The 26,616-nt window shown below is 44.6% G+C and overlaps 1 protein-coding gene across 2 annotated transcripts in view; it reads right to left on the bottom strand.

Annotated features, from left to right (window-relative positions):
- The window catches only part of ZNHIT6 (zinc finger HIT-type containing 6), a 57,386-nt gene extending 34,257 nt beyond the window's left edge, over nt 1–23,129 (bottom strand). For both annotated transcript variants that reach the window (XM_054036766.1, XM_054036767.1), the window contains exons 1-7: nt 22,943–23,129; nt 22,180–22,245; nt 21,994–22,100; nt 21,821–21,906; nt 15,514–15,617; nt 2,876–2,944; nt 282–362 (exon numbers count right to left, since the gene is read on the bottom strand). In XM_054036766.1, coding sequence (XP_053892741.1) covers nt 282–362; nt 2,876–2,944; nt 15,514–15,617; nt 21,821–21,906; nt 21,994–22,100; nt 22,180–22,245; nt 22,943–23,025 — 596 coding nt within the window. In that variant the 5' untranslated portion in view covers nt 23,026–23,129. The remainder of the gene's footprint in view (nt 1–281; nt 363–2,875; nt 2,945–15,513; nt 15,618–21,820; nt 21,907–21,993; nt 22,101–22,179; nt 22,246–22,942) is intronic.
- Between the last annotated feature and the right edge of the window lie 3,487 nt (nt 23,130–26,616).

Here is a 26,616-nt window from a genome sequence, read left to right as displayed (position 1 = left end):
TCTGCTTTTTGAAGTCCTTATTCAGCTACTCTCACTCCTTCCGTCCCTTAGAATCATGACATTTACCTAATTTAGTTTCAGCCAATAAGTATTAATGAGGTGGCTTTCGTCACAAAGATTGCGTGTGCACTATTAGCTAGGAATCCAATTCTGAATAGTGAAAGTGGAAAACTGACAGTTTGACAGAATTTATTTGAAAAGTAATTTTACTTAACTGATTTTAAAATAACCAAACTATTAAAATCAGTTAAGTAAAATTACTAATGGTTTCTAATACATACCTTTGACGAATAACAGGATCTGATTCTTCAGGATCAAGGTAAGGTTTAAGGATTTCACCTAGTGTTTTATCATCGGGCACCCTTTGACCAAAAAGATAAAAATGCAGTTTATTAAGTATCATTCAAAAAGAAATATTAAAGCAATTTTAAGGAAATGATATTTCCATATTTAAATTGATATAACACCAGCAGGTAACATCTGGAAAAGGTGCAATGTACATCAACATAGCACAAGCTAGCAATGGATATTATCAGCCCCAGCACACACAGTATGTCTATGCTGCAATTAAAAACCGAAGGCTGTCCCGTGTCAATTGGGCCTTGCAGAGATCTGGCTAAGGGGCTGTTTAACTGCACTGTAGACGTTTGGGCTCAGGCTGGACCCAGGGCTCTAGGACCCTGAGTGGGGAGGGTCCCAGAGCTCAGGCTCCAGCCTCTGCATCTACACCATGATTAAATAACCCAGTGAACCTGAGTCAGCTGGTGCAGGCCAATCATGGGTGTCTAACTGCAGCACAGACATACTCTCCTTCAACATTAGGACTTAGCTGGCACCTGCAGGAAGGAATCAGAGACCCTGCCTCTTATCCTTCCCCATGCCTGCAGCTGGAAAAGCAACTTCCAGTCCTTGCAGCCCTGAGAGCAAGTGGAGAGGGCCTACTTCTGAGCTTTCCTACCCCAAATAGGCATGGGGAGAGAAGAGGTAGTTTTTGTTTGTTAAGGAGAGTTGCTGTTTTTCTGCTTTCCTAAAGGCACCTTCCAGGGAGGGGGTTAGTAGCATCTGCTACAAAGGCAACATTGCTTCCTTTCCATTCTCTCTGGTATGGGAGAGGATTTCCTGCAAGGAGCAGGATTTTCTCTGAAGATCAAGGAAAACATTGGGAGTATGCAAAACTCCTCTATATTAGCATGCTGATGCATGTGGACAGCAAGCATCAAGAGTCATATACAAGGCTGCTCTATTTACATAAGATTAGCAAATAAAACAAGTATTTAAATTAGAGAAATTCAATTTGAAAACCGACTTCAGTGTTATGCTTCTAAGGTGATAGAAACAAAACTAGTATTTTTAAAAAGTGATTTAACCTGAAGCGCCCCCTTTGTAATGTAGTGAGTCGGTGTGGCTCCCCTCCTGTCCGGAAGAGGGAGCCCACGTGCCGGCACCAGAGTGGGTGGGACCACCACCGCCTGTCCCCGCCCCCCGGAAGTCAAGGGGCGGGACAGGAAGTATAAAGGCCGGCCGCCAGAGCTCAGTTGGGGCCCAGCCACCACAGGGAGCAGACGTGCGGCCGGTAGCTCCTGGCCAGGAGACCGTCGAAGACCGGGGCTTGGACCCTGGCTGGCCTGAGCTACCCCGGGCCCGCTACGAGGAGGAGCCGCCGGAGCCCGTTCACGCCCGCCACTGGGAGAACCCCTGGGAACCGGACCCCACTAACCCTGAGGGTGAGACTGGACCCGAACCCCTTCGCCCCTGCTGCTATCCAGAGGAGCCGCCTGAGGACCATTGGCCGGACTTCCCGGCAGAGCTACCAGACTTGCCGCCGAGCCCGGGCAGAGAGGAGCCCATGGAGATGGACTGGCCCGATCCCGGCGTAACGAACGAGGTAGGCTGTGAGGGGGATCACGGAAGTAGCCCGGGGATAGCCGACCCCGGTCCGGCTGCAACTGAGTGTGAGCCTATGTCAGTGTGTTGCGGCCTGGATACCCCACTGACCAGCAGCGGCAGCAACCGCTGTTAGGGCCCCGGGCTGGAACGCAGTGGAGTGGGTGGGCCTGCGTTCCCCCCTGCTACCCCCTGCACGGGTGGCAGGCTTCCCCCTCACCCAACGCTCGGCTACAGCAAGCCTAGGCGTACCTTACCAGAACTCTCTGCTCGCTCAGCCCCTGCAACAAGGGCCTGAGCCTAACTGTGTTTGCCCCGCCCTGATCCAGGGCCTGGGCTTTGGACTATTCACTCGCTCAGCCCCTGCAACAAGGGCCTGAGCCTAACTGTGTTTGCCCCGCCCTGATCCAGGGCCTGGGCTTTGAACTATTTGCTCGCTCAGCCCCTGCAACAAGGGCCTGAGCCTAACTGTGTTTGCCCCGCCCTGATCCAGGGCCTGGGCTTTGAACTCTTTGCTCGCTCAGCCCCTGCAACAAGGGCCTGAGCCTAACTGTGTTTGCCCCGCCCTGATCCAGGGCCTGGGCTTTGAACTCTTTGCTCGCTCAGCCCCTGCAAACAAGGGCCTGAGCCTAACTGTGTTTGCCCCGCCCTGATCCAGGGCCTGGGCTCTGAACTATTTGCTCGCTCAGCCCCTGCAGTCAAGGGCCTGAGCTTTAACTGTGGTTGCTCCGACTCTGCACTAAAGAGCCGGAGTTTCGGGACTAACTGACTACTTGTTCCCACAGTAGTGAGTCGGTGTGGCTCCCCTCCTGTCCGGAAGGGTCGAGCCCCGGCTAGGACCTACTACATGACCCCACCCCCAAAAAACCCCAACAACTCTTTATCTTGAGTCTTATTATCACATACATGGCTAAGAAACTAACCAAATAGTCTTATAAAACTAGTTTGCTATAATTAACTACAGACATCTGCTTTTCACAATCTCAGGTACCTTTTTACTGTGTATTCAGCATGACTGTGAGGAAATATGAGCTTCAAATGCCAGTAGAACCTTTGCTCCCTAAAAAGAAAGAGAAAGAAAAACACACACTAATATCTCAGAGGTATTATTTGTATCATGGTAGGATCTAGAGACCTCTACCAAGATGGGGTACCGTAAATAGTAAGAGACAGTCCCTGCCCCAAAGAGGTTACCATCCACATAAACACGGGGTGGGAGAAAAAGTATTATTATTATTCCCATATTAATATCTGTGAAATTGAGGCACCAAGAGATTAAGCAATCTACAGGAAAGTCAGAAAGGAAAGCTGTGGTAGATTCAGGAACTGAACCCAGATCTCCTGAGTCCCAGTCCAGATCCTTAATCAGAAGCTCCTTCCCTTCCTCTCTTGCCAACACAGTTAATTATAGAGCAATTTTTATTAGGTATTTGGAAGCAGAAATTACTTACTGCAACCTGGTTCAAAGTAAGACACATTCTTTATGGGAGGCAGTCAGACCTTCCTGACAGCTCTGGGCTGGGACTTGGAAGATCTGGGCTCTATTCTTGGTTCTGCCACTAGCCTGCTAGGTGACCCTGGGCAAGTCTCTTCACTTCTCTGCGCCACAGTTTTCCCATCTGTAAAACGGGAAGACAGACACTGACCATCTTTGTAAAGTCCTCTAAGATCTACTGATGAACAGCACTATATAAGAGCTAGCTATTATTATGCAGCTGCTCCTTCTAGTTTAGAATTTCACACACAGCACATATAGTTAAGGTGAGGATAAACTGAAGCAGCATTTACAATGTTCCAGAGGTCTGACAATTCCCTGAAATTCAGGAACTTTTGATGGTACTTTTTTCAGCTATCCGAGATTTGAGACTCCTAATAACACCCCCAAAACCATCGAGTTTACAAAGGTTTACAAAATTATGATTAAAAATAATGTGCTGCTGTTGTAACAAAGTTAATTTGGATATCAGACAGATGAAACACTATACAGTTGGGTCCAGCTGGCTACAGAGGCATGTACGTGCATCCAGTAGCAAAACAGTAGACAACAAATTGGTTGCTAAGTACGATTATCTATGTTATTGCTTTTAGATGAGAGACTTGCAAAGTTTGTTCGCTGAAATAAACAAAAAAGAAGGCTGAGGGGGGATATGATTGTTCTCTTTAAATATATCAGAGGGATAAATAGCAGGGAGGGAGAGGAATTATTTCAGCTCAGTACTAATGTGGACACGAGAACGAATGGATATAAACTGGCGGTGGGGAAGTTTAGGCTTGAAATTAGATGAAGGTTTCTAACCATCAGATGGGTGAAATTTTGGAACAGCCTTCCGAGGGAAACAGTGGGGGCGAAAGACCTCTCTGGCTTTAAGATTAAGCTTGATAAGTTTATGGAGGGAATGGTTTGATGGGATAACATGATTTTAGTCAATTAATCAACAGCGTGCCATCGCTGGTAAACAGTATCAATGGTCAATGAGGGTCTGGCTGGAGAATCTTGCCTGAATGCTCGGGGTTCTACTGATCGCCATATTTGGGGTCGGGAAGGAATTTTCCTCCAGGGTAGATTGGCAGAGGCTCTGGAGGTTTTTCGCCTTCCTCCGCAGCATGGGTCGGGGGTCGCTAGCTGGAGGATTCTCTGCGACTTGAAGTCCTTAAATCACAGGATTTGGGGACTTCAACAGCTGAGTCAAGGGAAGGGGGGTGGGTCAGCTTTTGTGGCCTGCATCATGCGGGAGGTCAGACTAGATGATCATACTGGTCCCTTCTGACCTTAAAGTCTATGAGTCTATGAGTCTTAACCTAGTTATTTCTAGGGGAAGGTTACAGTCCATACAGTATTTCAGATTAGGTATTTAGTACAGAAAGAGTGTTGGATGCTTTTCTAAGAGGAGGGAAAACAAGGTCCTTACCTACATAAATCTTAGAATCTAAATAGCTAATGAACGTATAGATGAATGTTAGGGTACAACAAGCAGCAAATGACTGAGTGGAGTTGTACAGAATGTCTTGTGAATTCTCCATTTCCATCCTCTTCCTCTGAACCACTTGTTAAAGTTTGTTAAAGGGGAGGATTAATATTTAGAGGCTTACTTATGAATGTTTTAAAGAGAGACTGAGTCACAGTAGACCAGCTCAGGGAGAGGAAAGAGGATGCAAAGACAAAGGTTGGAGGAGGACATAAAAGGGTGGCTGTAATCAGAAGTTGGTACAGTTGAAAGTATGTGCCCTGTCTTCACAGTTTAAGACATGCTGTTTGGTGTAATGGCATGGCATTTACTATTACAAGTTCCAAACTTGAACATTAATTTAAAAATAATTTTGAAAGCAGATTCTTGTTTTGAATGTTAAATCTGCCTTATGAAAAATTTTATCAAAAAATTCTTAGTACCTCTGGAGCTGGCAAACTCAAAGCAACATTAATATCACTGAACAATTGTACAGCAAACTGTAATGCTAATGAGGAAGGGCTTCAACTCAACTGACTATTAACAAGGGCACAATCCCCATCTCAGCTGTACTTTAATATTTAGCACTTAGAACATATGAACATAAGAATGGCCATACTGGATCAGACAAATGGTTCATCTTGCCCAGTATACAGTCTTCCTACAGAGGCCAATGCCAGGTGCTTAAAAGGGAATGAACAGAACAGGGCAATTATCACATGATCCATCTCCTGTCATCCAGTCCGTGCATCTGGCACTTACCTGGCATATACAGTGCAAAGCACTATTCCAGTATTTAATTAAAACTTGCTGTTGAACTAAAGGTGGGGGTGTTGTCAACTGGAAGGCAGGCTGCAGGATCACTACTGATAGTCACAATGATAAGATGTACACTTATGTTGTAGTAGTGTTCAGAAGAGGTATTTCATGTCTTGCTCTGAAAATAGGACCTAAGAATGAGGCTTGGCTTTTTCTTTTCCTTTCAGTTTGGGCAAAATGGTCTCACAGGTGAAATCATCTTCCTCCAGTACCTGTGTGTAGAGTGATAGGAAGAGGCAGTACCTGCCTACTCTAGGAATGAGCAGATTGCCCTTGACAAAGTGCACAGTGCAACACACTGTGACACACACACATTGAGCTGGAGACTACCTCTCTATCACCTCCACAGAGAAGGGCAGCATGTACCTAGAACTACTTGGGAACTTTTCAGCTCATCTACAAATCCAGTAATCACATCCAGCACTTCATACAAAAGGGGGATTCTTCCACCCATCCTTTTTGGCTCGGAGCAATAAGAGTGAGAGAAAGGTTGGGGATCTTCCTTTCCCAAAGGGCCCAGGACAGCTGTGAAGTGGTTAAGGAGACATTTCTCTGGCGGGAGCAGAGGGCTGCCTCCTCCAGACAGCCGAGAAGATTCATCAGCGCTTGTAGCAATCTGGTGCTCAAGATTACAATTTCTACTGATACACATCAGTACTTCTGTCATGCATCACAGCCTGATCTCAGAGGCAGGTCTAGTTCTTCTTTGAGTGCTTGTTCATGTCAATTCCAATCAGGTGTGTGTGTGCCGCGTGCATGACAGCCGGAAGATTTTTCCCTTAGCAATATCCATAGAGTTGGCCTGGGTGCCCGCTGGAGTCGTGCTTTCATGGCCCAGCTGACCCAACACCCCCCACTCAGTTCCTTCTTACTGCCAGCGATGGCTAGCTGGAACTTCCCTCTCTCTTGCTTCTGCAAGCGCCTTTAGCAGTGTCCCATTGTGATCTGTATATAGTTAGTGTCTTAGTTAGTAGTAGTATCAGTAGTCATTTATCTAAGTTTCCATTACGGGGGTGCCCCCTCGTTTCTTCCCCGACACCGGGGGATGCCTCAGTCACCGGGGTTCAAAGCTTGTGAAGTCTGCGGTAAACTGATGCCAAAAAGTGACCCGCACACTTCTTGTTTGAAGTGCCTTGGCGAGAGTCACCAAAAGGACAAGTGCCGCATTTGTAAAGGGTTTCAGCTGAGAACCCTTAAGGATCACGAGCAGAGACTCAGAGTTATCCTCATGGAGGCAGCCCTCCACCCACAGTCCGACTGGGTCAGCAGAGCCCGTACCGAGCACCACCTTCTCCGTGTGCAGCACACCGGCGTCAATGGCGTGCAAGCCAACACCAGGAAAAGAGGCTAAGGACTCCCGGCATCGACATGGCACCAAACATAAGACTTCTGGCAGGCGCCGATCTTCATCCCTGGTGCCCCAGAAGAAAGAGATACGAGAGAAGGTGCTCTCTCCTTCCTAAGCCTAAGGAGTCAGCGGCAGGGAGACGCCAACCCACTCAGCCTACTTCGGGCCCGGTGGCTCCCAGGGGCTCGTTGACTCCTGACCCTCAAGGGGTCCAGTTGAGTCTGGCCCACTATCATTCTCCAGACCTTCATGGCCAGGACATTCAACTCCCCTCCACTCCGGAGGCTTTTCAGGGTGTGCAGGACCTTATTCGCCTGACAGCACGCTTTCTCCAAAGAGGGACGAGGCACCGGTGATAACTTGGCCACCTATTTTATCTAGGGGCAAGCCGGCTATGATGTCACACCACTCCCCATCTCTGGCGCACCACTCCACGGCGCCGGCCATCCACATGGGGGAACCACACCAGTCTCCAAAGGCTCGGCACTGCTCATCGGCCCCACCCCCAGTACTGCTCCTCCATGGTGTTCCTTTTTGGAGACCTCAGAGTCCAAGGCAGAAACCTATCGTTCAGATAGGTCCAGCAGCAGGAGGTCTAAGATCTAGGCGACACCGCCAGCCTCCTGTGGTGCCATGGCCACCCCAATGGCAACCACCAGCTCAGTGGCCCTTTTGGATTCCCTGGGCTCAGAGCCAGGCGTAAAGATCGAGGTTAGAGTCAGTCATGTCGGCATCCTTTGCCTCCTCACAGCACCTGGTGCCGAGACTATCTCTGGAGACTATGCCGGTATCTCTGCCTGTCGCTCTGACCTCGGCACCGACGGCTGTCTCGGCACATCGACACACGAACGTGACCCTCTTGGCGATGAGGGCAGCGACCAAGGCCATGTGCCGGTGCTCTCGTCCTCCCCAGATGAGGCCGTTGTGGGCAATTCAATGGCCCCATCCTTAGAGGATAGCAGGGTCTTGCAACAGTTGTTGGGCAGGGTGGCCCAGAACATGAATTGGATAGCAATCTAAGCACCTCTTCTCCTAAATGAGATGTACCAAACTTAAAAATATTTATGCAAATTCGGTTATAAAATGTGTAGGCTTTTTAGCAGCTACTGGTTCTTCCTGAAAAATCATCTGCTCCCCCCCTTACCCTGCCAAAAACTTTTTATATTTGCAACATAAAGCAATTTCTTCAGCTATGCTTTTCCTAATTTCCCCACATAAACATACAAGCAAATAATCCATAAGCAAACCAAGGTACTGATCCTATAGGCAAGGAACACAGCAATTGTTATTGTCATTTTTTTCAATATTCGAGACACTCAGATATAACAACGATGGCAGCTCTATGAGCAGCACAGTCATCACCTCCTCAGAGCAGGGGTTCTCAACCAGTTTTTTGGTGGCCTCAGAGTGTGGTCACCAACTCTTTCTGATGGCTGCTATGACAATTTTTTCTAAAATATTTAACTTTGGGGAAAACAAATAAATATGCACATATACAGATAGTAATTTATGTAGGGGGTTTTTGCAGACTCAATAATAAAAATAATGTACAGTTGTCTATTCTTTACTAGACTTAAACTGAATAGAAACAAATAAGATGCTTTGCATGTTGTTTTGTTGTTCTTTTGCTTTTTTGGCTGTGTGATTTTGGGTTTTTTTTTATACACTTGCTAGCTAGTAAGTCTGCGTCTGTGAAAAATGATATTTGTTAATATCACTTTTCACAGCAGCAGACTTGTTAGCTAGTTGGGAGGCAGAGAAAAGTGATAGTAACAAACAAAAATATCACTTTTCACAGCAGACTTGCTCAGCTATGGCAAACCAGAGGACAAATTAAGCCTTGGAAGGGAAGGTGGGGAGGCAGTGGAGGCCAAGGGTGATGGAGAACTCACATCGGCTGCCTGCTTCTCTGACGTTTGTTGCTCCGGAGGTGGGCAGGGCTCAACCCCTCTTGGTAGCCCCAGGGGGAGGCTGCTTTGCATACCCTTCTCCCCGCCCTCCCCCCGACCCGCCAATCACCACTCAGAATGCTGTGGCCACAGGAAAAAGCCCCTGGTGGCCACATTTGAGAAACGCTGTTGTACAGTATCTGGATTGCTGTGGTCTCCAACCTTTTTGCTCCCTAGTAGTGTGGTTCTGTATACCATGATTTAGGCAAGTGCTGTAGACACTGCAGCTTCTAGGCCCCAAGGGACAGATTTTTATAGGTATCTGGGTACCTAAGGAAGCAGGATAGGTAAACTATTGATATTTTCAAAAGGGCCTAAGCACAGATTTAAGGTGCCTAACCTGCTCTGGCATTTGTAGCCTACCTGCACCTTTAGGTACTTAAATATCACAGTAATTCTGGCCTCAAGGCTCTACCAGCACCTAGTGGTCCTAAATAGCACTCTGCCAACTACAGCATTTCCCTCAGACACCCCATTTCTGTGATCCTTTTCTTGTCCTGAGGACAGCGTTATATTGGGATAGAGGTGTATATACGAATATAGCCACTATTACAATCAGTTTAATATTATAGTGGGCTCTTGTTAGGCTTTGTGATACTTAAGGTTGCAAAACAGTTTGTTATAACCCTATTTTCACATGCTCTTAACTCTCAAATTCAACTTTGGGGTTTGAAATTTTCCATGCTTGTTTTTTGCCTCAATGTGAACCCTATTTCAGAAGACATAAAGCTCTTTTAGCCACTTTTTTGTTCACCGGAGGGGGAAGCCACGATACCCTTTTTGCCTTTCAGAGATATGTCAGATGCAGACCTGTTAGTTCAAAGAACTTACAAGTCCTGCTGGTAAATTTATTAAGCTCTTGCTTCTCCTGTCCAGTGAGTAGAACTGTGAATTGTACTTTTCTCCTTATTTTTCTCAGATTTTGCCTAGTGTACTAGGTTTACATGCGACACTGACTTGTTTACATTTGTCATCTACTTTTAACAAAACCATAAAAAAGCAAGTCAAATGTAAGGATACTAGAAATTATTTCTCAGAGACAGGAGAGAACATTATTAAAAGTGTTTATATTAAGATATTTTGATAGATATGCTTCAGGTTTCTCAGTTAAAATTATAAACTTGAGGGTTTTAGTTCATCAGTTCTCAAGGTACTTTTATGAAATGTATCATGTATAAATTTTCTTATCTGACTGTTTTTAGCTTTTATACGAACTCAGTCCTAGAAGCTAGCCTTGATTAACACAAGAATCATCTTGCTTTATCAGTATTAATAACTGTCCTAGCTAGCATTATTCACATCCTAATTTGCTAACAGGAAATGCCTAACTTTAATCATCAAAAATCTCAAACAACGTACATTGGAATCTGCTTACAATGAACTGAGATACAGAAGACGCCATATATATAAGTAGACTGAACGTCCCAAATTGTTCAATGCATTGTAATGTACCAATTGCAATTGTGACTACAGCGAACTTCACTTAAAGTGAAACCCTGTGAGACAGAATGACTCATTGGGGATTTTATTCTATTGAATAATAGATGCCATATGAAATTATTGGAAAGAATATGTGGAAGTACCTTAGATCTGGGCATGTGCATGTTTACATATACAATAGTATCTGCTATACGCAGGTTATACTGCATCAACAAAAAGGGGAGAGGCAAGAAATGGGGAAGTTTAATGAAGTACCAGTCATCCGTTAACCCTGATTTGCCACTTTAGTGGCCCATCTCTCCCACAGTGCAGCAGTTTAAGTATAAGGGGATTAAATGTTTATTCCTTTTGATAATATTGCCTTAACCTGCTTTAGGCAACACAGATCCAGTCCAATTAAGTCACTGGATTCTCTTGTGAAACCCAAAAGCCCCTCAATAAAAATAAATGAATAATAGTTTGATGCTTTTACGAAAATACACTGTCTCTAGTGCCACTATACCTACAGTGCTAACGACATTAAACAGCAGAGGGGACCCACACTTTGTTGAAGCTCAGCTAAACCAATTCCCAGCTGAGATGTAATGGACAAACAATAAAGTTGGGTTATTTCTACTTAAAACTGAAGTATTTCCCAATTGTAGTAAATTGCAGGACTATCCACCAAGAAACAGACTGAAAAACATTTCCTTTGTAACACATATGGTCTTCTCCCAGGAGGCCTCAGAACAGCAGGAGATCTTACTAACCATATGTGCTGCAATATTCAAGCACACTGAGTTTGAATTAAAGGTTCTGTGGAAACCGAAAGACTTTGCCAAGGTTGACTAGTCCAAAATTTAACCTTCTTTAAAAATGTGTTTTGTCCTCTCTTTTGATTCTTTGAGGAAACAAAAATGCCCATCAGCTTCCCTGCATGAGAACTAACACATTTAGGTTTATATCACACTTCCAGGCTAGACAACCTGCCAAGTGCTGACCTGGGATGTAGCCTTTCTTCATGTTTGTATGTCATCCCTCCATTTTCATGAGACTATCAAATTATTGAAATGATCAGAGAGGATGATTCCTGTGCATTAGTGAGCAGCATTCATGTAATGCTACCTGGCCTTCTTCATGCTTGTAGGCAGAGGAAGAGTCACATTGTGATCATAGGTACTGGAACTAGGGATGTGGGGGTGGCTTGAAGTAGTAATAGCAACCCAAATACATGGTTTACACTTTTAGCACCCCCACTACAAAAATTGTTCTTGCACCACTGATTGCAGTGAGTCCCAGACAGCAAGCAAAAAATTCAACTGTACTTCTAGATTTAGGCTCAACAGCCCTGATAGGGTACATTTAATTCAAAATACCTTTGCATTTCTGAGTAGTCTAAACCTTAACATTGCGATATGGCTTCTGTTCATTTTAACGCAATTAAGAAGTGAAGAGATTTTCATGTACTTAAATTTCCCCAGAAGTTTACCTCAGATTAATATAATCTTACTAGAGATGTTAGACAATAAGAGTTAAAAAATCTGATTTCCTAAATGTGAGTAACAATTTATCTAGCCATGATTTCCAGTAAATATTTGTTCTACATTGAATAAGCATGTCTGTGTCTCATTTCAAAGGCCAAACTGAAGTTTAATTTATTAAAAATGGTTGGTTTGTTTTTTGGACACAGCAGATGAGGGGCAAGAAGTACTCCTTCAAAGTCATTTCCAATATCCTAAGCATCACCTATTTAATACTATTCCCAAGCTCTAAAGTTAGGCTCCATTGATTTCATATAAACATTTAGACAAAGAGATGAGAGTTTGTATATAATCTCTTAACTTTTTGTGAACAGTTGTCAATGAGAACATGCTCATAAAGAGGATGCTCTACAAGCCTTTACATTATTTGAATAATTGGGGTGTCCCATTTTGACAGATAATGCAGATTGCAAATCAATGGTAAACACTGAAAAGAAATATGGACCACAGTGACACACACAAAAAGATACAGGTGGCTCCTAGTAACATAATTTGTTTTCTCACAGCATCTCTTAGACACAACTTTCTTCATCAGAAGGCAGCCCAAATATCATTTTGTCACAACTTTGACTGGACCCTATTTTCTAGTTATAGCATAGTAGTCAGCTTTAAAGAGAAAAGGCAGACTTCTCGGCCTTGATAAGCGATGACACCTGTTCCAATACAGCTGGGATGGGCATTTTGCAGTATCTGCAATACTTCCCCCCCTCCCCTCCAGTGGAGGTAAAACTGCACTTTATCATGTAAAATTTGTATTTAATACCTCCCCTTTCATACTCATCCACAAAATGTGTATCATTCTCACTGCCTGGAAAAATATTTGCAGAAAGCAGGTGGCTACTTTCCTAAAGAATGATGTTGTTGTGCTACTTGATGACACTAGAATGGGTCTATGAAAGTTTAACATTTCAAAACAAAAATTGTTCTCCACTATGACAAAAAAAGTCATTGTCTTATTCCTTTCTGGCTGCTCCTGAAATAGTCCCATGCTTAACTATTTACCTACAAATAACACACCAATTCTGATAGAGTTTAAAAAGGGCCTCTGTTCAATAAAGGTAAATATAAATGTATAAATATAGACATATGTAATTCAATGCAGAGATAAATTAATTTCCAGCGCTCAGTCGTGTTTTTCCATATGTGAAAGTACTTTTGTGAACAGAAGAGTTTAAAAGTCACACTACATAATAGCAACAAATATCTGTCAGTGTTTGGCTGTCTCATGTACAGGATTTACCAGCAAGAACGTTTTTGCGGTTGTGCCCCCCACAATGCTTAGCCATTGATGCAGAGATCTGCAGTATTTGGGGGTTGCCTTGTGGTCTGTTCTGAGGAAGCCAGGAATCCTCATCAATGTAAGAATTCATGAGAAATTTAAATGAAAAAAACCTCACATTTCCTTTCCTTTAACCCCTCCTGTGGATTTTCCCTGCCACTCAGATCCTGTATTTTAAAGTATGTAACACAGAAAGCTAACATTTCAGAAATTCCTTTATGCGTTATGTTCTGCTAAGAATAAGGTTTCTCCACCAATGGAGAAAAACTGCTTTTGTGTCCAAACAGAAGAAATTATGCTAGTTTTTACTTATGCATGCAAACTTACTTGCTAAACCATTACAAGAGGGACACCTAGTGGTTTGGTCACTAAAATATTGTCAAGTTCTCATCCATTCATTGTTACCGGATAACTAACAGTAAATGGCATTACTAAATAGAAAAAAAATCTAGGAGCAGAACTTGATAAGCGGGGGGGGGGGGGGGGAGGAGGGAGGGGAGAATAAAGCCCAAAGAAAAGCCATCAAGGAAAAAGCCTGCTCTGAGTGGCTATTATCTGAGGCTCTTAAACTGTTTACTGTTCCCCCTCCCCCCCCCACAGGTCAATCAAATATTTAAATTTCAATGAGCCCTCATATTAACTTTGGACCTGCACCTGTATTTCACACAGAAGCACGCTTCACCAAGTTACTACATTTCTGTATTATGACACAGTACTATACAAGGAATATAAAATTTATTTATATTAGCAAATGTTTGCTTCATGAATAACCCAGACTTAAATCCACATCCTTTCCCCTCCATGACAGGGAGACATTTTCAGCAAGTCTTTTCATCTTGAACAGATGTACCCACCCTCCCAATTAAAGAAAAAGAAAGTCAAGTACTTTGGTAATCCCAATTAATGGAAGAATGACAGATACAGAACTCGTCTAGGGACTAAGAGTTACAAGTCCTTAGCAAGGAAATATGAATTGAAAATCATTTTGGTAAAAGCATTAAAAAAAATCCCGTTTGTCCCGCATCACAGACATGCATGCAAATAAAAGCCCAAATTAATTTATGAAGAAGGAAAAACCTCTCTCACTCCCTTCGTGAGTACCATTGCTCAGTAAAGACAACATTTAATTGACTAGCACCAGTAATGGATGGTATGTCACGTTGCTGACTTCAGTGCTTGGATTTCCAATTAGGACAATCAGTGACTACTTTATGATAGTAGGCAACATCAGCCCAAGCACAACAGAAGAACCCCAACTGAAGTTTGGGGTACAATAAATCTTCTCTGATGAAGCTGAATACTAGAGGGCTGTAGAAGAATTTACTACAAATTTCCATCTGAATAGGTTTCCCAAAATATTTCATGGAGTATTGTTCACTATCTAATGCAGGGGTGGGCAAACTACGGCCTGGGGGCCGCATCTGGCCCTCCAGACTTTTTAATCTGGCCCTCGAGCTCCCGCCAGGGAGCGGGGTCTGGGGCTTGCCCCGCTCCACCAGGGCCGCCCGGAGCGGGTACGGGGGCAAGTGGGGCAATGTGCCCCAGGCCCCGCAGGGGCCCCCACAAGAATATATTTTTCTATAGTATTGCGACTTTTTTTTTTTATGGTAGGGGCTCCTGAAATTGCTTTTCCCCAGGCCCCCTGAATCCTTTGGGCGGCCCTGCGCTCCGCGCAGCTCCTGGAAGCAGCAGCATGTCCCCCCTCCGGCTTCTATGTGTAGGGGCAGCCAGGGGGCTCCACACGCTGCCCCCGCCCCAAACTTCACCCCTGAAGCCCCGTGGTTCCCAGCCAATAGGAGTTGCAGGGGCGGCACCTGTGGATGGGGCAGTGTACAAAGCTGCCTGGCAGTGCCTCCGTGTAGGAGCTGGATGGGGAACATACCGCTGCTTCTGGGAGCTGCTTGAGGTAAGTGCTGTTCAGAGTCTGTACCCCTGACCCCCTCCCACGCCCCAACCCCCTACCCCAGCCCTGATCCCCCTCCTGCCCTCAAACCCCTTGGTCCCAGCCAAGAGCTCCCTCCTGTACCCCCAACCCCTCATCCCCAGCCCCACCCCAGAGCCCACACCCCCAGCTAGAGCCCTCACCCCCTCCCATACCCCAACCCCCAATTTTGTGAGCATTCATGGCCCGCCATACAATTTCCAGACCCAGATATGGTCCCCAGGCCAAAAAGTTTGCACACCCCTGATCTAATGTGATTCTGTCATGAAAAACGCTACCAGACCTTGAAATCTTATAGCAGAGCTCTTCACCAGCTATTCTTTCAGCAATACTTAAATGAAGGTTTTGCCCAGTTGTCCCCAAACCCCATAATAATTAGAAACTTACTTCTTGTTGAAGGTGGTTGAATTCTCTCTCCTTTTTGTAAATCCAATGGGTAAAGTTTTCAAGTGGATATTGTGCTTTCGAGCTCGGTTTTTCAAATAATTTATCTAACACAGAAAATAAAAGCCAAAGTATATTCAAATATGGAAACATTTATTACTTCTGTCCTGCAAGTCTAAAAATTGAGACCAAAAGAGCAATCCTGGAACCAAAGTGCCAGTTAAGCATTTAAGTAGCAGCATAATGTAGCATTTACACAGTGGTAAACTTTCTCTCTCTCTCTTTTTATTTTTTTTCTACACAAGTTCTCCGTTAAAAAAAAAAGATATTTAGATATCTTCAAGAGTTTCCAAGCTTATTCTTAAACCTTTACAGACAAAGTTTTCTCATGGTGAGCACAAGAGTCCTAATGAAACATAAAAAATATGTTATAAGTAGAACTCAAACAGTACAAGAGGGTTGGAAACCAGCACAGCTACAGAATTAGTGTAGTGACTGACCTCTTATGATTTTTTAAATCCAAAGGGCCCTAAACACCTTTCTGTGCACAAATCAAGTACAGAGCCTGTATCCGTGAGGTCCAGAGGAGAAATTTCCCCCCAAACCCACTCCACTACTGCAATTGCTGCACAGATAAAGGCTGAATAGTTAGTATATCTATACGGTCATGAATCAACTGGCCGGTGCAGAGAAAACCCAAAGCGTGCTCTGCAATGCACAGGGGTAATAATGTTGACATGGCATGGCTGAAGAGCCATTAGATCAATATTCTGTAATGGTAGAGTCTGCTAAAACAACAACACTTAACTATGCTCCAAGGCACTACCGACTTCCATCAGAAATTCCGCAACATTAACACCATCCTTACCACCATGGATATCACTTCCCTCTACATCAACATCCCTCACAACAGCATTGCTGCCTGCCTCAAATACCTACAGTTACTCCTCACTTGAAGTCGTCCCTGTTAACGTTGTTTCGTTGATCAATTAGGGAACATGCTTGTTTAAAGTTGTGTAATGCTCCCTTCTAACGTTGTTTGGCAGCTGCTTGCTTTGTCTACTGCTTGCAGGAAGAGCAGCCCATTGCTGCTAGCTGGTGGGGGCTTGGAACCAGGGTGGACCGGCAGCCCCCCATCAGCTCCACGCTCCCCTGAGTTCCCTGTGCAGCAGCTGCCCAGCAGGCTAGCAATTGCAGCTGTCCCTCCCCCCACTGCCATGTGCTGCTCTTGCCCGCGCCTTGGAGCTGTTCCCCGAGACTCCTGCTTGCTGTGTGGGAGGGGAGGGAAGGAAGAGGGGGGCTAATGTCAGGGTGTCCCCCTGCTCCTGCACCCCGCTTACTCATCTTCCATAGAGCAAGAGGGACACACCAGGGCTCAGGACGGAGGGAGCTTGCAGCAGCTGCGGTCTCAGCAAGCTAATCTAATTAACAAGGCAGTGTACTTAAAGGGGAAATGCGCAGATCTCCCTCCATTCTTACTGCCTTGTAGAGTGAGAGAATTAACCCTTGAGGGCTCAGCCAATTGCTAGTTCATCATTTAGCAGTAAGGGAAATATCCACCCTCTGGCTCCTCCACTTCAACCAAGCTTCACAATCATCATCACTGTGTACCAGTATTAAATTGTTTAAAACTTATGCTGTGTGTGTGTGTGTGTGTGTGTGTGTGTGTGTGTGTGTGTAGTCTTTTGTCTGGTGAAAAAAAAATCCCTGGAACCTAACCCCCTCATTTACATTAATTCTTATGGGGGAAATTGGATTCGCTTAACACTGTTTTGCTTAAAGCCGCATTTTTCAGGAACATAACTACAACATTAAGTGAGGAGTTACTGTACAAGATAACATACGTTTGAAAATCCACCCTATGCACATTGCCAAACGCATCCATTTCATCCTCACCCACAACAATTTCACATTTAACAACAGACACTTTGTCCAAACTATGGGAACAGCCATGGATACTAAGATGGCTGCCCTATACACTAACCTCTTCATGGACTACCTTGGGGAAGAATTTCTGGAAAAATGCACCAAAAAAAAACCAGCATACCAATATATCTGAGATGCATCAATGCCATTTTCATCCTCTGGACAGAAGACCTAAACTTCTTCATACATTTCCACCACTTCAACAACCACCATCGATCTATTACACTCTCTGTAGGACACTTCCACACCAGCATCAGCTTCTTGGACACCATGATTAACTTCAACAATGAAACCCTACACATGACTGTATACATGAAACCCACACATCACCACACTTATCTTCACAGATTCAGTAACCATCCCAGACACACCAAAAAAATCAGCTACTGTCAGCCAGGTACTCAGAGACCACCTCCAAAGAGAAAATCCAGCCTATACACCTTAACAGACTTAAAGCCTCCTTCACTAAACAAGGACACTCCACCAGAGAAGTAGATTGCATCATGGAAAGGATCACCCAAATACCCCAGGAGAGCCTACTTCAATACAGAAAAAACACCCCTCACTGACTGCACGCCCCTACTTGTGACCAACTGCTCCACACTAGAGCCCAACTGGGGTATCATCAAATAATTACAACCCATATTTGATGGGCACCACATGCTGAAGGAAGTCTTTCCTAACCCCCTCTTCTGGCCTTAAGAACAACCCTCCAACCCTGACAAGCTCACTACCAAAAACAAGCTCCCCACAGACCTGGACACACTAACTCAAAGCAGCATCAGACCCTGCCTGAACAGATGCAAAACATGCAGACATATCTCCACTGCTACAATGATCAATACCTGCCCCAACACACCTTTCAAGATCCCTGGGTCCAACACATGCCTATCACAACATGTGGTTTACCTCATCCAGTGCATCAAATGCCCCAACAACTATGTGGGTGAAACCAGACAATCACTACACTTCTGAATGAACTCATAAGAGACAAAAACATATCACCTGTGGACAAACACTTTTCATAAAACGATCACTCCATATCTGACCTCTTGGTACTTGTCCTCAAGGGGAACCTGCACAACACCTTCAAAAGGTGAGCCTGGAAACTTAATTTTGTAACTCTGCTAGACACTAAAAACCATGTACTCAATAGACACACTAGTTTTTTGACTCATTACAACAATTTAAAACACACCCCACTGCCTGCTAATCTTTAATCGCCTACTTCATTTTAAGGGGTTTCCCACAACATGTTATCCCCTTACGCTTCATTTGTCCCAACTTGTTTTTAGCTCAGAAACACTGATTTACTTCTCCAGAATGGAAGAAGAGCCCTGTGAAACTCAAAACCTTGTAACTTCCACTACAGACATTTTTTTAATACAGTAACTCCTCACTTAAAGTCATCCCGGTTAACGTTGTTTCGTTGCTGATCAATTAGGGAACATGCACGTTTAAAATTGGGAAATGCTCCCTTCTAACGTTGTTTGATAGCCGCCTGCTTTGTCCACTGCTTACAGGAAGAGCAGCCCATTGCAGCTAGCTGGTGGGGCTTGGAACCAGAGTGGACCGGCAGCCCCCCTCCCCCCTCAGCTCCCTGCTCCTCTAAGTTCCCTGTGCGGCAGCCACCCAGCAGGCTACCAATTGCCACCCACACTGCCATGTGCTGCTCCTGACCTCTGCCTTGGAGCTGCTCCCAGGAGCCTCCTGCTTGCTGTGCAGGGAAGGGGGGAAGGGAGGGGCTAATGTCAGGGTGTCCCCCTGCCCCCACTCCTACCCCCCCGGTTACTACCTCTTCTCCATATAGAGCAGGATGGGGAGAGCTTGCTGGCCACAGCTGCTGTCTCAACTTCCTGATCTTTTAAAAGACAATGTACTTAGAGTGGGGCCAGCATACTTAAAGGGGCAATGCACGTCTCTCTCTCTCACACAGGATGTGTGTCCCTGTCTCTGTCTGCCATGCTGTCTCCCCTCCCTCCATTCGTGCTGCCTTGTAGAGCGTGAGGCTACATTAACAACAATGTGTTAACCCTTGAGGGCTCAGCCGAAGGCTAGTTCATCAGCAAGGCATTCCCTGGGAAATATCCCACCCTCTAACTTCACCACGTCAACCAACCTTCACAATCATCATTGCTGTGTACACTATTAAATTGTTTGTTTAAAACTTATACTGTGTGTGTGCGTGTGTGTATATATGTCTTTTGTCTGGTGAAAAAAATTTCCCTGGAACTTAACCCCCCCCATTTACATTACTTCTTATGGGGAAACTGGATTCACTTAACATCATTTCACTTAAAGTCGCATTTTTCAGGAACATAACTACAACGGTAAGCAAGGAATTACTGTACAAGATATTAGTTCACGCACCTTGTCTCCCTCATATCCTAGGACCAACTCAGCCACAACAACACTGCAAACTTAACTATGCTGTACTTCAAAAGATCTGTTTAGGAAAACTCCAGTGATCGCTTACTTTACACGGATAAGTGCGTTTGCAAACCAGAGATATAGAGATGAAGTAAGTTTCAAAACAGTTTTTGGTAATACCAATCACCAGGGCTGGCTCCAGGGTTTTTGCTGCCCCAAGTGGCGGGGGAAAAAAAAAAAAAAAAAAAAAAAAAAAAGCTGCGATCGGCGGCAGCTCTACCGTGCCACTTTCTTCTTCGGCAGCAGGTCCTTCCCTCCGAGAGGGTCCCGCCGCCGAATTGCCACCAAAGAGCCCAACAGTGCCACCCCTTCCCCTTGGCCGTCTCAAGCATCTGCTTACTGAGCTGGTGCCTGGAGCCGGCCCTGCCAATCACTATTCCAGTATTCCCATTCAGCAAACAGGGCTGTTCTCTCTCAGTGAGTTACAATTATTACACCTAAAAACCATTTGATGATGTAAGATTAGACTGAAATAACATGATTTCCCATTGCAATACACTGAAAACAAGAAAGCTTCAAAGTTGCTTTTAGGCAAGTTACAGAATTTGAGAATTCTCGGTAACTTTGATAGCTGGTTTAACAACAAACGAATATTTTAAAAACTTACAGCACTTAAAACAAACCTGGCACTTTCTGCTATTTGGTGTTTTCTAAGGGCTCACTCCTGCAACATGCATGAATAAATGGACTTACATGAACACTAAAATCTGTTTATCTTACGAATATAGGTACCTAAACATCTTTAAAAACCTGTCCATAAGTAACTTGCCCAAGCTCATACACGAAGTCTGTAACAGATCAGGGAAGAGAGTCTAATCACAGGACCACACTCAAGTAAAGTTACTTATGTGTGTCTGAGTGATTGAGTTCTAATAGAACACTTGATTTTTTCAATTTTACTTTACAGCGAACTGTCCACATGGCATCTTCTTGTTTGATGAGTTCTAAAATTACATTTAAAGATGGTTTGTGTAGGGCTTAAAAAATTAACAACATCGAGTTCATGGCTTTTTATGATGTACAAAGAAGTCTTAAAACCTTGTTTTGATTTTTCTCTCCCCCCCACTTGTTATTTTAACTTAGAAGTGTCAGGAATGTAAAGTATGCTCTTCCCTAGTTTTGCTGGGAGAACCTGTGAGCGAGAAAATATATTTATTGTGAGCTCTAAACACTTTAATTGAAGGGATGATTCTTACTGAAAGTCCTTTCCCCTTTTTAATAGCTCAGCTCTCACTCTTCGTGTGATGTCACTTATCCCAGCTCTTTAGTTGTCATCATCTCCGCTCCCAATGATGATCATATAACAATTCTGTGGCAACTAAAGTAATTGTTTACATGAGAAATTTTAGGAAATATTTTACATATGCATAAAATGAATTTCTAAAATAAAAAGTCTTTCAGACCTTCTTTATACACCATAAAGAAGCAGAAATGGACACAAGTCAATTTTTCTTCATTTGGGGTCACCTTTACTATTAAAAAATGTTTGTAGTGATTTATTCTTCTTAGTTATTAAATATAGTGATCAGAATCTCTCATATTACGTTAAAAAGCAACAGAGGGTCCTGTGGCACCTTTAGGACTAACAGAAGTATTGGGAGCATAAGCTTTCGTGGGAGCTTATGCTCCCAATACTTCTGTTAGTCTTAAAGGAGCCACAGGACCCTCTGTTGCTTTTTACAGATTCAGACTAACACAGCTACCCCTCTGATACTATCATATTACGTTGGAGCTCTGCTTTAATTTAAGACTGGGTTTCATATATACAGTTCTGATCCTGAACTTCAGAGGCACTCAGATCTCAGGTTTGTTCAGTCCATTACAGGAAAAGAAACAGTCATAAATCTCGGATCTGGATACCCTCAATTTGGAGGTCAGGAGATGTTCTAATCTGGGATTTTGGAGCTGCCTCATTTCCACTTTAAACTAACCAAAAAGGTAACTTGAAACTCACAAATTTATTGGTTGTTGGTCTATGCAAGGAAACATCTCGAGCAGCACCATCAGTCATCCTTCCTACATCTTCCAGAAAACGATAATCTAAATATACAAAGAACAGGAAGAAAAGTTCAATGTTGGTTTAAAAAATAAGATGGGGTGAAGTTTACATAGCAGAGAAATTCTTACCACTTAGGAGATTCAACTCGCTAAACTCATTTATGGAGACAAATGCTGCCTTCTCTCTGATTCCATTACAACTCAGTGCAGTTTTGTGCTTTTTCACACACGCCAAACTGAAAGTACAGAGAAACATGAGCATCCTGTCTCTAGCATACAAGAAACCAAACAAGAGAAAATTCAAATTGTATATACCTGCATGAGTATTTCATGCAACGTGGACACCTGTACTTTGCTTCCTCTCCACTACAGGTTTCACATCTGAAAGAAAAAAAAGGCATTTCATTTGCATTAAAGTAATGCATTTGTGTTTGTACGTAAAAGACGGGTTTTCTTTACATTTAACCAAACATGGGTCATAATTCTGAGAAACGATCACTGAAGCTTGAAAGCAGGGAAAGGAAATATGAATGCCTCAGCAAAGCGAGTAGTTTCCAAACATTTTCACAGGGTGAGCCACAGATCAATATAGGGGGGAGATTTTCCTAGAAACAAAGGGAAGTGAGGAACCAAGACCCAGCTCCTCAAAGGTACAGGTGCTTAACTCCATTCAAATCGATGGGAGCGAGGTGTCTCAATACCTTTGAGGGTCTGGGCACAAACTGCCACTCAGAGTCAAAGGGGGGCGTTTAACTCCCCTCTGCAGGAACCCACCTCGGGGGACGCTCATTGGCTGCCGTCCATTAGCCCGCCTCCTGGGAGGAGGCCAACCAGTGACGGACGCGAGGACAACGCTCGCTCCGCCCGTCGGAGCTGAGGGTCGGGACAAAGGTGACACCCTCGCGCCCTGTCCCCGCGAGGGGCGAGGACACAGGGCAGCCTGCCCCCCCCCATCCCCGGCACGGGGCGCGAGGGTGAGACAAGCGGCGGCGCCGCGGCTGCGGAAAGGGAGTAGCGGGACACCCTGCCCGACCGGCAGACGTGGATCTGCGGAGCCGAGGCTCCGGGCTGCTCCTACCCGTGCAGCGCCATCTTCCGCTTGCCGCAGGCCAGCCCCGGGCTCCCCGCCGGCCTGCTCGCTGCCTCGGCTCCCTGCTCCATCCGAGTCCCAGCCACACGCGCTCCGCCAGGGGTCACGTGAGCCGTGTTCCTCCCGACTGGCGTGCACAGCGTGGCGGCGCTTTGCGCCTGCGCTGCGGGATGGCGGCGGGTGACCGCCCTCTGGCGGCTGCTTGGGAGAGCGCCGCTGTTTCCATGGAGACCTGGAAACTCCTCCCTGCGGGATGGCTCTGCCCCCCCATCCCCGCCTGCTCCCGGGGGGCGGCTTTGCCCCGTCCCACCCCAAGCCGCTCCCATTGGTGGGCCGGGGCCTCTCCAGCCTACTCCCGTTGGGGTGGGGCCGCTGACACACATTCCCATGCAGAGATATTTAACCGTCCATACCCCCGCGCATCCCTGCCTGCGCCACCAGGCTGCACCTGCAGGTTAATAATTCACCTCAATTCACCTGGGGGGGTTGTGGTCCCCGATGGGGCAGGTTGTGCCGTTAAGTTTCATGCAGTCCCAAGCAGGGCCGCCGAGAACGGGTTTGGGCCCTGGTGAAAAAATGTTTTTGAGCCCCCCAGCAAGGGCGGACCGGCTAAACAGGGCCGACGAGGGGCAGGCGAGAAGCCAGGCCCCGGGCCCCCTTCTGGACCGCTGGGCCCCGGTAAGGCAACGGGGAAGCCAGGCCCCGGGCCCTCTTCCGGACCGCCGGGCCCCGGTAATTTGTACCGGCTTCCCCCGCCGTCTCGTCAGCCCTGGTCCCAAACCTGGAGCTCAGCGCTCTTGCATGGGACATGGCAAGGTAGACTATGGCTCTGAGTGATTACCTCCCAGAGAGGATACAGAAGTTAATTTCACTGATGCACATGTGGTTTTCTCTGATTGGGAAATATCCCTGGTATACAATGGGCAGACTGGGGATGATATTGCTTTAGCTTTTTAATTTTACCTATAACCAGTGAGGGTTTTTGTTTGTTTTAAAAATCTGGTCACTGTGTGTGGGCTGTACTGTTGCACTAATCTAAGCACTGCTGGATATTTGGAAAATTCTTTGACCTAATTAAGAGCTGTTACTTTTCTGGCTGGATTTTGATATTTAGAGATAATGGTCCAAATTCTACTCAAAGTAAACCCAGAGTAACCCCATTGATTTTAGTGCAGGTAAATGGTTTGACTGAGAGCAGCATCAAGCTCAGTGGTTCTAGGATAGCATATGTTACACTCTGTCAGTTGGGCAATGAAGGGGCCATGGATTCCAGTGTCACTAGTGAGCCCTAAATGGCAAAGGTGGCCACCTAGGCCTTAGAATGTAAATGATCATATGATAAACATCCTGCTTAGTTCACTTGGTCTGGGATTAAATTTCTAAACATGGACTGGTGTATCCCTCCATTTATGTGGGCAGAAGGGTGGAAACCCACCCTGCTTTATGGCATTCTCCCCCTAAACCTAGAGAACACCCTTTGTAGTGATAGGGGTTTACAGATTAGCAGGCAGCATGCCAGAATGGAGTCATGTAGTTCCTATCCAGAGCAGGTTTTCTTCAAGTTCCCTGCCACTTAGACCAGCATTAACTCCATATGGCGTGGGCTATTTGTACAACTGCAGTGGGAGCAGGCTGTACTCTTATGGTAGAGTAGGTTGATGGTGGTTGTGTAAAGATTTCCAAATCTGTGTAGAGATCTGCAAGGGTTGGGTTTCCATTTGCAACAAATCCCTTGCCTAAACAGTTAGGCTGATTTCTTTCTCATGTTGATGAGGTGGCATGCATCCCTCACCGAGATACATACTGTATTTTTTCCCTACTCTGATGTGCTTCTGTTCATGAGGTGACACTTGGTTATAGGTATTATTTGAACCTATTAAATAGGTGTTATTTTGGGTTTGATTTTTTGTTTCCTACATTTGCAGAGGTGTAAGTAACTAAGGCCAGAATATGAGGACAATAGGGTTGTGTACATGTAATTTACAGCAGCTATTGGCCTATAGAATCTCTATTACTAGAAGTGACATGTCAGAAACTATCCAGCTTGACTTTGAAAATTCAGGCTGCAGCAGAGCGGAGTGTGCAAAACCAGACTTGTTTGGGTTTGTACAGGTGACAGAGAAACCCTCTTCTTATTTGTAAATGAACAAATGTGATACAAAAATCAGCTAGAGCTCCACAATGCCTTTTTCACAGCTACTTTTCAGAGTAGTACTGCGCTTTAAATGTTTACTGTTTCTCATATTCTATTTGTTATATTAGGTTACAAGTGTTAGAGACAGAAAAAAATCTATTAGGTCAGCCAGTCACTGCTGACTCCGTCAAGAGAGGCAATACTTTACGTAACATGAGGAATCAGAGGAGTCCACCTCTGCTGGTAAGTTGCTTAGCAAAGCTTAAAACAAAGTAGAGCAGGGGTTCTCAAATTGGGGGTTGGGACACCTCACGGGGATGCCAGGTTATTACATGGGGGGTCGCAAGGTTATTACATGGGGGGGTCGCGAGCTGTCAGCCTCCACCTCAAACCCCGCTCTGCCTCCAGCATTTATAATGGTGTTAAATATATTAAAAAGTGTTTTTAATTTATTATGGGGGGTTGCATTCAGAGGCTTGCTATGTGAAAGGGGTCACCAGAACAAAAGTTTGAGAACCACTAATGTAGAGGTTCTGTCTGGCTTTTTATATTGTTAGAAATATATTGAAGATATTTTTGGCACAAGACACGCTCTTCCTTAATGAAAAAGTCAAACTACTACACATTCCTTTATTTTAATGATGTTTGGGGAGGAGGGGTTCATAGTTGCTTGGCTGGACTGATTCTGTGTTGCCTAGAGCAATTTGAAGTTTTATCATCAAAAGAAGTAGAGATTTAACCTTCTTATTTGAATTGAATTGTGTAGGATGGGCCATTAAAGTGGCTCATTAAGGTTTCCCACTCTCTCCCCCTCCAATTTTATTGATGCAGAATAACCATTTTAGAGCATCAGCTATAAAATTCAGGAATGCATATATATGCTAATCTAAAGAATATACACATATAAATAACTTCTTACCATTTAAAGATGCTTGTTTTTTAACACAGCACTGTCCTTATGAGATACCAGCATTAAAAATGCATTAAACATTAAAAAATTAAGTGAAAATGAGAATAAGGTTGATAAAAGATAAAAAAGCCACAGCATGTTGTAAAAGAGTACATTCTTACAAAAACAAATGGCAGTAACATGATCTCAGTGGAAAGTCAAACTAAGAGCACATGTGAAATGGTTAACTGTCATAATATTGCCTTTAAATGCTGAAATGACAATGAAAAATCTTCTCTGAACCATCTCTTCTTTTCTCTTTTTCCCCTTAATTGATCATTCTATATCTTGATTTGCTTCTTTAGATTACTCAAAGAATATGCACACTTTAAAGAAATCCATAATTTGAGGGAAAATGCTACTTCAGCCCCAGATTTAGAATTGGAGATTCTACACATTTGTCTTGTATAAGGAAATGTTCTATGTTATTTGTGCAATATCCTGTAACACCACAAATATGCATGTGTTTCCCTTTCTAATACAAATATTTATCAAATAAGAGACTCTGAACAGCCTTTTCATGGTTGCTGAAAATGAACAATACAAGGAAAGGGAATCAAAATAATAAAAGATAAACAG

The sequence above is a fragment of the Malaclemys terrapin genome, chromosome 8 (assembly GCF_027887155.1).
Source record: "Malaclemys terrapin pileata isolate rMalTer1 chromosome 8, rMalTer1.hap1, whole genome shotgun sequence".
Classification (NCBI taxonomy): domain Eukaryota; kingdom Metazoa; phylum Chordata; order Testudines; family Emydidae; genus Malaclemys; species Malaclemys terrapin.
Note: the sequence above shows the minus strand (reverse complement) of the source record. Positions and strands in the feature narration are given on the sequence as shown.